Source organism: Oryctolagus cuniculus, chromosome 1 (genome assembly GCF_964237555.1).
Source record: "Oryctolagus cuniculus chromosome 1, mOryCun1.1, whole genome shotgun sequence".
Classification (NCBI taxonomy): domain Eukaryota; kingdom Metazoa; phylum Chordata; class Mammalia; order Lagomorpha; family Leporidae; genus Oryctolagus; species Oryctolagus cuniculus.
Window position 1 is genome coordinate 61,657,847 of NC_091432.1, and position 12,386 is coordinate 61,670,232.

Below are 12,386 nucleotides of genomic sequence, written 5' to 3' on the forward strand. Positions count from 1 at the left end.
AAAGAAGAATAAAGTTAAATACTGAATATTTCTGAACAAAACTCTCTCTCTTCAAAATGTTTCAGTGAGAAACAGGAATAAATGAAATCCATAAAGACATGTCAAATAAACTTCCAAGAAGGATCTGCCAAAGCTTCCTCTACATTTTCCTCAAGTATGCAAAGATATTGAGAAAATAAGATACTGATTATTTCCTCACTGAATAATACTCCTTATATAATAATATACTTTTCTTTCCTCATTTTATGATATTTTCAATTCCAGCTTATGTGATATTAATATTTCCAGCCCTACTTTCCTTGTTCTTGTATTTTCTTGGTAAATATTTAATTATCAAACTTTATAAATCTCTGCTTGGCTGTTTTCCTTACATGTAGCATGCAGTTGACCTTACTGTGTGACCTATTTATCTTAATAAATATGTATTTATATTTATTAAAAATGTTTGCTGATAGATTTCAAAACATTTTTTCAGATATCCTATTATTGTACATTATAACTTATTAAATTTTTCTTTAAGGTATACAAATTTCATGTATTTCATGTATATAGATGTAGGAACATAGTGGTACTTTCCACCACACCTCCTCTCTGGCCCATGCTCCACTCTTTTCCTCCTCAGTCTTTGATTCCCATTCTTAATTTTTATGAAGATCTATTTTCAGTTTACTTTATACTCATAAGAGTAACCCTACACCGAGTAAAGAGTTCAACAAATGGTGTGAAGAAAAGACCAGTGTTCTTCAAAAGTGGAGACAAGGACTGTAGACTATCAGTGAATCTCAAAATGTCAATTTCACTCCAGTACATTGCATTTTATGTTCTCTATTAATTACCACAGATCAGGGAAAACATAAGTTATCTGCCTCTTTGGGTCTGACTTATTTCATTATGTATAACAAAAAAGAAAGCTGAGGAAAGACAATTATTTAAGATTAATCACATTGACTTTTCTTAGTTAAATCTGGGAAATGAGAATGGTGAGTCACTGAGCATTTTACTGAAAAGTAAAACATTTCCACTGAAATCAGACAATATGTGGACTGATAACATGAAGTCAACATATTAGTTTTTCTCAATATATATTTTTAAAAGAAAATATTGTCTCTAATATAGCTTATTTTCTGATTCATTGATTTCTCACCAAGTGTATTTCATAGCAGAAGCACATAATGCATGTATATTGAACGAATGATGATAAGGAATTAAACAAATGATAGCTGATGGCAAATTCATCCACATGAGATCAGTATGGTAATTTTCAACATAAGTTTTTCTCACATATTAGAAGTACAGGTCCAATTAATCAACAGGATATCTTCTTTTCAACAGAGACTTTACTGAAGGGGCAAAAGTTCCATACCCAGACAATAACAAAAACATTTTAACTAAAAATTCAATAGAATATTAAGTAGAATATTTACACAGAAACTAAACAGCTGTTTCTAATCCCACTGAATGAAATTATCTGAATTTGTCTAAAGACCATATTTAAGTTCCGTTATTTTATTTTGCTTTGTTTTCTGTGTTTGTGGAGACATACCCAAAAATTATTGCTCATACCAACATTGCAGAGACTTTGCCCTATGTTTCTTTAAAGAGATTTTTGAGTTTCAGGTCTTACATTTACATCATTATTCTATTTTGAATTGATTGTTGTATGTGGCATAAAATAAGTGTTATAATTGCATTATTCTGCATGTTGATGTGCAATTCTCCCAGTATCATTTATTGAAGAGTGTCCTTTATTCACTGAATTTTCTTGGCTACTTTGTCCAAAGTAATTTGAATAGGAAATGAATAGGTTTATTTATTTTTCCTAAACTATACTCCTCCATTGGTTGATTTGTCTATGTTTTTGCCTATATTATGTACTTTTGAATAAAATGATTTAAAATACATATTTTATTGAGGGAATGTGATATTTCCAGATTTATTCTTTATCTTCAAAGTTATTTGAACCTTTTGAGATTTATTGTCATTCTATACAATTTAAAAATTGCTTTTGTTTTTTTTGAAAAATTATATCAGAATTTTGTACAAATTTTATTGACTCTATTGATCACTTTGAACAGTGTGAACATTTTTATTTTTTAACTCGTATTTAGTAAATATAAATTTCCAAAGTACAGTTTAAGGATTACAATGGCTTCCCCCCCCCCCATAATTTCCCTCCCAAACGCACCCCTCCCATCTCCTGCTCCCTCTCCCATTCCATTCACTTCAAGATTCATTTTCAATTCTCTTTATATACAGAAGATCTATTTAGTATATATTAAGTAAAGATTTCATCAGTTTGCACCCACACAGGAACACAAAGTGTAAAATAGTTTCAGTACTAGTTATAGCATTACTTCACATTGGACAACATGTTAAGGACAGATCCCACATGAGAAGTAAGTACACAGTGACTCCTGTTGTTGAATTAACAATTTGACACTCTTGTTTATGGTGTCAATAATCACCCTAGACTCTAGGCATGAGTTGCCAAGGCTATGCAAGCCCTTTGAGTTCACCAACTTCGATCTTATTCCGACAGGGTCATAGTCAAAGTGGAAGTTCTTTCTCTCCTCCCTTCAGAGAAAGTTACCTCCTTCTTTGAAGACCTGTTCTTTCCACTGGGATCTCACTTGCGGAGATCTTTAATTTAGGTCTTTTTTTTTCCAGAGTGTTTTGGCTTTCCATGCCTGAAATACTCTCATGGGCTCTTAAGCCAGATGTGAATGCCTTAAGGGCTGATTCTGAGGCCAGAGTGCTGTTTAGGGCATCTGCCATTCTATGAGTCTGCTGTGTATCCCACTTCCCATGTCGGATCATTCTCTCCTTTTCTGATTCTATCAGTTAGTATTAGCAGACACTAGACTTGTTTGTGTGATCCCTTTGACTCTTAGACCTATCAGTGTCATCCATTGTGAACTGAAATTGATCACTTGGACTAGTGAGATGGAATTCGTACATGCCACCTTGATGGGATTCTATTGGAATCCCCTGGCACATTTCTAACGCCACGATTTGGGGCAAGTCAGCTTGAGCATGTCCCAAATTGTACATCTCCTCCCTCTCTTATTCCCACTGTTATATTTAACAGGGATCACTTTTCAGTTAAAATGTAAAAACCAAAGAATAATTGTGTGTTAATTACAGAGTTCAACCAATGGTACTAGAACAAAAAAATACTAAAAGGGATAAAGTATTACATTGTACATCAACAGTCAGGACAAGGGCTGATCAAGTCACTGTTTCTCATTGCGTCCATTTCACTTCAGCAGGTTTCCCCTTTGGTGCTCAGTTAGTTGTCGCCGATCAGGGAGAACATATGATGTTTGTCCTTTTGGGCCTGTCGTAATTCACTCAACATAAAGTTTTCCAGTTTCCTCCATCTTGTTGCAAATGACCGGATTTCATTGTTTTTGACTGCTGTTTAGAATTCTATAGAGTACATGTCACATAATTTCTTCATCCATTCTACTGTTGATGGGCATTTGGGTTGGTTCCAGGTCTTAGCTATTGTGAAGTGAGCTGCACTAAACATTAATGTGCAGACAGCTTTTTTGTTTGCCAATTTAATTTCCTTTGGGTAAATTCTAAGGTGTGGTATGGTTGGGTTGTATGGTAGGGTTATATTCAGGTTTCTGAGGAATCTCCAGACTGACTTCCATAGTGGCTTAACCAGTTTGCATTCCCACCAACAGTGGGTTAGTGTCCCTTTTTCCCCACATCCTCTCCAGCATCTATTGTTGGTAGATTTCTGAATGTGAGCCATTCTAAGCGGGGTGAGGTGAAACCTCATTGTGGTTTTGATTTGCATTTCCCTGATTGCTAGTGATCTTAAACATTTTTTCATGTGCCTGTTGGCCATTTGGATTTCCTCTTTTGAACAATGTTTATTGAGGTCCTTGGCCCATCTCTTAAGTGGGTTGTTTGTTTTGTTGCTGTGGAGTTTCTTGATCTCATTGTAGATTCTGGTTATAAATCCTTTATCTGTTGCATGGTTTGCAAATATTTTTTCCCATTCTGTCAGTTGTCTCTTCACTTTCCTGACTGTTTCTTTTGCAGTACAGAAACTTCTCAATTTGATGTAATCTCAATAGTTAATTTTGGCTTTGACTGCCTGTGCCTCCAGGGTCTTTTCCAAGAAGTCTTTGGCGGTGCCAATATCTTGCAGGGTTTCTCCAATGTTCTCTAATAATTTGATGGTGTCAGGTCATAGATTTAGGTCTTTAATCCATGTTGAGTGGATTTTTATGTAAGGTGTAAGGTAGGGGTCGTACTTCATGCTTCTGCACATGGAAATCCAGTTTTCCCAGCACCAATTATTGAATAGACTGTCCTTGCTCCAGGGAATGATTTTGGATCCTTGATCGAATAAAAGTTGGCTGTAGATGTTTGGGTTGATTTCTGGTGTTTCAATTCTGTTCCATTGGTCTATCCATCTGTTTCTATACCAGTACCATGCTGTTTTGATAACTACTGCCCTGTAGTATGTTCTGAAATCTGGTATTGTGTTTCTCCGACTTTGTTTTTGTTGTACAAGATTGCTTTAGGTATTTGAGGTCTCCTGTGTCTTCATATGAATTTCAGCACCATTTTTTCCAGATCTGAGAAGAAGGTCTTCGGTATCTTGATTGGTATCGCATTGAATCTATAAATTGCTTTTGGGAGAATGGACATTTTGATGATATTGATTCTTCCAATCCATGAGCATGGAAGATTTTTCCATTTCTTGGTATCCTCTTCTATTTCTTTCTTTAAGGTTTTGTAATTTTCATCGTAGAGATCTTTACCATCCTTGGTTAATTTTATTCCAAGGTATTTGATTGTTTTTGTAGCTATTGTGAATGGGATTGATCTTAGAAGGTCTTACTCAGCCGTGGCATTGCCTGTGTATACAAAGGCTGTTGATTTTTGTGCATTGATTTTACATCCTGCTTCTTTGCCAAACTCTTCTATGAGTTCCAATAGTCTCTTAGTAGAGTTCTTTGGGTACCCTAAATAAAGAATCATATTGTCTGCAAAGAGGGATAGTTTGAGTTCTTCCTTCCCAATTTGTATCCCTTTAATTTCTTTTTCTTGCCTAACAGCTCTGGCTAAATCTCTCAGAACTATATTGAATAGCAGTGGTGAGAGTGGGCATCTCTGTCTGGTACCAGATCTCAGGGGGAATGCTTCCAACTTTTCCCCATTCAATAGGATATTGGCTGTGGGTTTTTCATAGATTGCTTTGATTGTATTGAAGAATGTTCCTTCCAAACCCAATTTTCTTAGAGTTTTCATCCTGAAAGGGTGTTGTATTTTATCAAATGATTTCTCTGTGTCTATTGGGATAATTATATGGTTTTTCTTCTGTAGTCTATTAATGTGGTGTATCACATTGATTGATTTGCGAACATTGAACCATCCCTGCATACCAGGGATAAATCCCACTTGGTCTGGGTGGATGATCTTTCTGATGTGTTGTTGCATTCTATTGGCCAGAATTTCATTCAGATTTTTTGCGTCTATGTTCATCAGGGAAATTGGTCTGTACTTCTCTTTCTCTTCTGCATCTTTTTCAGGCTTAGGAATTAAGGTGATGCTGGCTTCATAGAAAGAATTTGGGAGGATTCCCTCTTTTTCGATTGTTCTGAATAGTTTGAGAAGAATGGAGTCAGTTCTTCTTTAAATGTCTGGTAGAATTCAGCAGTGAATCCATCTGGTCCTGGGCTTTTCTTTGGTGGAGGGCCTTTATTACTGACTCAATTTCTGTCTCAGTTATGGGTCTGTTTAGGTTTTCTATGTCTTCCTGGTTCAATTTAGATAGGTTGCAGGTGTCCAGGAATCTATGCATTTCTGATCGATTTCCCTGTTTGCTAGCATATAACTCTTTGTAGTAATTTCTGATGACTCTTTTTATTTCTGTGGTGTCTGTTGTTACATTCCCTTTTTCATCTCTGATTTTATTGATTTGGGTCTTTTCTCTTCTTTTTAGTTAGTTGGGCCAATAGTGTGTCAATTTTGTTTATTTTTTCAAAAAGTCAGCTCTTCATTTGGTTGATCTTTTGTAATTTTTTTTTTTGCATTCAATCTTGTTGATTTCTTCTCTAATTTTAATTATTTCTCTTCTCCTACTAGTTTTGGGTCTGGTTTGCTGCAGATTTTCTAGATCCTTTAGGTGCATTGAAAGCTCATTTAATTGGTGCCTTTACAATTTCTTGATGTAGGCACCTATTGCTATAAACTTTCCTCTTAACATTGCTTTTGCTGTATCCCATAAGTTTTGAAATGCTGTGTTGGTAGCACCCAAAGAGAGTGATTCCTTTCCTCCAAGGAAACTACTCGAGTTCTAACATAGAATTCATTGCACAGAAGTGCTACTACTTTTCAGTGTTTATCTCTTCACTATAAGCACCTAGTGGTTGGTAGATATTTTATATATATATATATATATATATATGTTCATATTCTTTATTACTTGATTTATTTATATAAAGGGAGTAGATTTTATTTATTTCATATTCCCACTATACCCCTCCTCCCTCCTTGCTCCTATTCTCCATCCTTCTTTCTTATTTTTATATTAATTTTTACAAAGACAGAATTTTCATTTTAATCACAAGCTTAACTCTCCGCTAAATAAAGAATTCAGCAAGTAGCAAGTGGAAAAAACACTGTTCCTTGAGGGTATACACAAGGGCTATAATAATAATCAAATCTCAAAATCAATTTCACTCATATATGATTTATTGTACTCTGCATATCAGCTCAAATAAATCAGAGAAAACATGTGATTTTTGTCTTTTTGGATCTGGTTTATTTCACATAGCCTAATGGTCTCCAATCACATACATTTTGTTATAAAACACAAGATTTTGTTATTTTTTACAATTGAGTAGTATTCTATCATGTACATGTACCACAGTTTTTTTTATCCCATCATTAGTTGATGGACATCTGGGTTGATTCCATATGTTATCTAATGGTTATAATCATGGAGATAAGGATAACTCTTTTATATGCTGATTTCATTTCCTTCGGGTAATTTCCCAAGATCTTAATTGCTGGTAGATCAATTATCAGAGTATTGAGGAAAGTCCATACTGTCTTTCAAAATGTTTGTACCAGCTTACATTCCCACCAATAGTGTATCATAGTACTTTTTCCCTATGTCTTCTCCTGCATCCATCATTTTTTTTTTTTTGATGATAGCCATTCTAACTGGGGACAGTTTAAAACTCATTATGGTTTTTATTTTCGTTCCCCCAATGGCTAGTGATCTTTATTCTAATCAATTTGGTAAGATGTAAACAAACTTTGAAAATTTCAGAACAGTAATTTTTGTTTCATTGATTCTTCAATATTAGATATATTCAATATTTAAATATATAGAATATATGATATTACATTTTATATATTATCTCTATTATATATTATTATATATACTATTAGGCTCTAAAAGTGAAAAATTTAGTACTTTCATATAATGAATAAATTCAGTTCAAGATCTAAATTTATTATGTTGAGCCAAGATTATCCATTCTGTACAAGATGGAATGTTCCATTCAGCATTATCATTGCATTGACCTTTATTTCCAAAGGTGACTGATAACCTTAATAGTATCAAAAGCTAGATGTTGATATTTTTTTTTTTTTTGACAGGCAGAGTGGACAGTGAGAGAGAGAGACAGAGAGAAAGGTCTTCCTTTGCCGTTGGTTCACCCTCCAATGGCCGCCGTGGCCGGCGCGCTGCGGCCGGCGCACCGCGCTGATCCGATGGCAGGAGCCAGGAGCCAGGTGCTTTTCCTGGTCTCCCATGGGGTGCAGGGCCCAAGCACCTGGGCCATCCTCCACTGCACTCCCTGGCCACAGCAGAGAGCTGGCCTGGAAGAAGGGCAACCGGGACAAAATCCGGCGCCCCAACCGGGACTAGAACCCGGTGTGCCGGCGCCGCTAGGCGGAGGATTAGCCTAGTGAGCCGCGGCGCCGGCAGATATTGTTTTTAAAGTCTATTTTCATTGTTTAAATGAGAAAGAGAGAGAGGGAGAGAGAGAGAAAAAGTAAGAGAGAGAGAGAAAGAGAAATGAAGATCAACATTTTTCTTATTGGCTATCTCTACTATTTTTCTAATTGCATGATGTTCTTGGAAGATTCTTCTCTTTTTTATTTTTATGTTATCTATTCTGGATGATCTCTCACTTCTCTTCTTATTTCTATTCACATTCATTATGATACTACATCTGCTTAGAAATTCTTGCTCTTATTTCTTAGCTGGTAAAATTCTCATCATTCAAGACAACTTGGCCTTTCTTTGCAATCTCCAACAAACCACACTTGGACATTTAATTCACACTCAGGGTTGCTTTTGATGTTTTGTAATCTTGTGCATGATTTGAAAATTAGATAACATTAAACTCTTTTCCTACCGTATCTCCTGAAGATACTTGCTTTTTTTCATTACTGTTCTTCATTGATTTCTTTATTATTTTACTATACAGCTTATCACATAATTTTAGCATATGTTAAATACTTAATAAATATGCTCTGACATGAACTGATTCTGTTTTACTAATTCCTGTGTTGTGAGATGTTATTAACAGTGATAAGAAAATTGGTAGGGTGGTTTGGTTGAGAAAACAATCACAAAATGTCATGGTAGAGATACCCAGTTGAATCTTCTCTTTAGGCATTGGGAAAAATACGTTTAGTAAGGGATCATCATACTTCTAATACCTATTATAAATGGAATAAGATTTTTTGACTATTGTAATAACTGTTCCACTATTTAAATCATATGAGCCTACCTTTGCCTAACGTAGTGCTCAAAATATTATCTGGATTTAAGAGATGATGAAACTAAATGAAATCTGTAATATTATCACTATAAGTGATGAAAACAGTGTTGAACATGACTATTCTCTTAAAGAAACCCTAGCTTTTAAACATAAAACCACTCAATAATGAAAGGGAAGAAATGACTATTGTAAGGTTGTACAACTCTTACTAAAATATACAAAATGTTAATATGTAGCATATGTAATACATCTTAAATAAGAATAAGGGTGTAAAAAGGGTTTTGATTGGAAAAATAAATGTTATTAATTTCAGGGTCTGAGCTATTGCAAAATGCTAAGTTGCTATAAGAACTGATATAGTCATTTACATTTGTAGGCATAATAAAATATTAATGATATAGAATGAAATAGTAATAACAAAAGTAAATGTTGCTAATATTTATTTAAAGATTTCCATAGAAAAGAATCCTTTCAATTCTAAAGGAAGAAAGAGAAAACATGAAAATCTAAAACAAGAGAACAACATGGCCTAACATCCAGTATCCCAACTACAAAGCACACTGAATCAAGAAACAACAAATGGGAATAAGAATAAGACAATTGTAAACACACCAGGATTTCAAGAGTTTGCAATTAAGAGCTTTAATTTTCAGAAATCTTCTTGTTTGGGAAGAAAAGATTCAACACTCGGTCACGAATCTGCTTTGTCTTGACGCCATACACGAGAGGATTCACTGTGGGGGGTACTAGAAGGTACACACTTGCAAAAATTATGTGGACACTCGGAGGTACCTTCTTACCAATGCGATGAGTTAGGAAGCTAAAGAGCGCTGGTGTATATAACACAAGAATAGTGCAGATGTGAGCAGCACAGGTGCCCAATGCTTTAGAGCGAGCATTCTGGGAAGAGAGCCGACAGACAGCCTGCAGGATTTTGATGTAGGATGCTGCTATGAGACCTAAGTCCAATACTATCACTGAAAGAGCCACAGAAATTCCATATGCTCGGTTAACAAACGTGTTGGCACTGGCCAACTTCACCACAGCCATGTGCTCACAATAGGCATGATTAATGACATATTTAGTGTAATATGGAAGTCTGTTAATAAGGACAGGACAGGGCAAAACCAGAAGTGAAGCTCGAATCACACCAACTAGACCCATTTTAATGACCAGTGATGTTGTCAGAATGGTTGTATACCGCAGTGGTATGCAAATAGCTATGAAGCGATCGAAGGCCATGGAGACAAGCAGAGATGATTCTATAACGCAAAATGTGTGGATAAAATACAGTTGTGCAAGGCAGACATTAAAGTCAATCCGATGATCATCAAACCAAAAGATGCCAAGCATCTTGGGGGCTGTGGAATAGGCAAGAGCCACATCATTCATTGCCAACATGCAAAGGAAGAAATACATAGGTTGGTGGAGGCTTGGCTCTAGCTTAACGGTAACAATGATTACGCTGTTTCCCAGTAGGCTCAAGAGAAACAGAAGGCAAACAGCAATTCCAATCCAGCAGTGAAAATCTTGCAAACCAGGAATACCAACCAGGAAGAAAGATGAGATATGGTAATGTGTAGTATTGGCTGCCATGTTAAAATTGGAGAAACTGCAAGTTTCGTGCGAAGTGCCCAAGTAAATGCCCTATGAGCAGATGGAGAACTGTGAAGTGATTCCTTGCTGATCCTGCCTCGGAATAATCCAGACTTGAATAATAACCTAACTGAAGGGCTGACTCTTGTCCTAAACCTCTGTAAACCCTCAGCTAATTCATTTTGCCATCTGAAGCACCAGTATCTTCCACCTGTTAAGATTAAGCTTCTTCCTTCTTGACTTTTTCTGGAGTTTTGATATTTGATTCAGTTCTATTCCTATCAGAGGAGCAATAAATAATAAAATAATTTTATCTATTTATTAAGTCCAGGAATATTTCTGGAAATGGAGATAAAATATGAAGAAAAATATAAACACACACAATTATTAACAGATGTTCCAACTTGCAATGATTTATAATTACGTTGTCATCCTTAGACATGTTAATTAAATTCCAGAATTCAGAATAAAATTTCCTAACCCTAAAACCTTAAACAAACCTTATAAAACAAATCCAATAAATGCTTAATCATCAATCAAATCTAAACTTATTCTAGAATGTCAAAGGAGAAAATTATAACATATAAAGTTCTCAAAGAACTTTTTCAAAAAAATTCTAGAAATAGATAATAATAATCTATTCCACAAAGCACAGTAGAAAATGTTCCAGAGAGTTTAGTTTAGGACATCATTTTTATTGAACAGAAAGTCTGAAGAAAGCAGAATATTGGTGAATGCAATCTGACTGTTGATCTGATTTGATGGGAGCTGGTGCAAGAGCCTGGTCCAAAACAATGGCTTACTACAACTTTCTATTTAATAAATGTACAGGATAATGAATTATACACAAAAATAAACAATGGAAAATTATTTCTGGTGTCAAGTTATTTTAAATTGTTGCAATTAAACTTATTCCTTGGTAGTAATCCCAGTCCATTTTTGAAAAGCTATGATTCTATCTATAGAGACAAACTTTCCTACAGCTGTCACAGCAAGCCTACTCAAGTAACAGGAAATAACATAGAAACTACAATTCACCTTTTTAATTTCAGCAGCAAAAATAGCTTCTTTTATATGTAACATTTTAATTTACATAAAAAGAGCAGATTTCATTTATACAGATTAAGAGCAGAAGGATACTCCCACACTATAATCTTGATGGAATTAACAACATATTTCATATTAATATATTATAAGAGACTGCAAAAACATACCCTGAACTAAGTTCATCAAGCTCTTCCATTCTCTCATCTCTTTGTATTTAATTTGATAACAACATCGACACAGCAAAAATGTAGGAAATCTCAGAATAATCCTCACATACTTTATCTATTCTACTACTTTTTTTTACTACTACTTTGGTCAATCAATTATTGATTTGTCAGTTCTGTTAAAATCCTTACCTTAGTCTTTGTTTCTACTTTGTTAGAGTCCATTCGATTGTTAGCACCAAAAGGAAGATACCGAATCTCCCAAAGAATTCTTATAGAAGATCAGATATATCTGTGCGTCTTCCACAGTCTCTTGAGTTTGTCACAAATGTTTGATCTGTTACCAAAGGCTCTGATCCTCCTGCGATTGTCAATCAATTTACAGTGATTGTGTACCCTTCATTCACTTCAAGGTCCTACTCGGAATACATTGTGTTTCCAGTGTGTGTAACTTAGCTGGAAACCAGTCTGCAGCTGAAACTAACAGGGTTAGTCCATGAAGTGTAAGAAACTAAATAAATGTGTGTGTGTGTGTGTGTGTGTGTGTGTGTCTATCTGTATCTTCTTGGATAAACAGGATCCTCTTCTTTACCAAGTCACATTATTCAAATCCTTACTAATGTCTCTTAGAAGTGTGTAATATCATTTATATGTCTACAAATCTTCCTTTACAATTGACTTCCACCTACTTTTTCTTAAATATTAAAATCATGATATGCTTAAATGACAAGTTTTTTAAAGGTTGTCCTCCATAAATCCTCAAACATTCATTATGAACTGTATCATCTAGGTAAATATGTGTTGTAGAAAT

At 35.0% G+C, this 12,386-nt stretch overlaps 1 protein-coding gene across 1 annotated transcript; it reads right to left on the reverse strand.

Annotated features, from left to right (window-relative positions):
- Positions 1-9,410: 9,410 nt before the first annotated feature.
- Positions 9,411-10,364, reverse strand: OLFR622 (olfactory receptor 622). The gene has a single exon (NM_001171453.1). The coding sequence runs from the start codon at positions 10,362-10,364 to the stop codon at positions 9,411-9,413; it is 954 nt and encodes a 317-aa protein (NP_001164924.1).
- Positions 10,365-12,386: the final 2,022 nt, after the last annotated feature.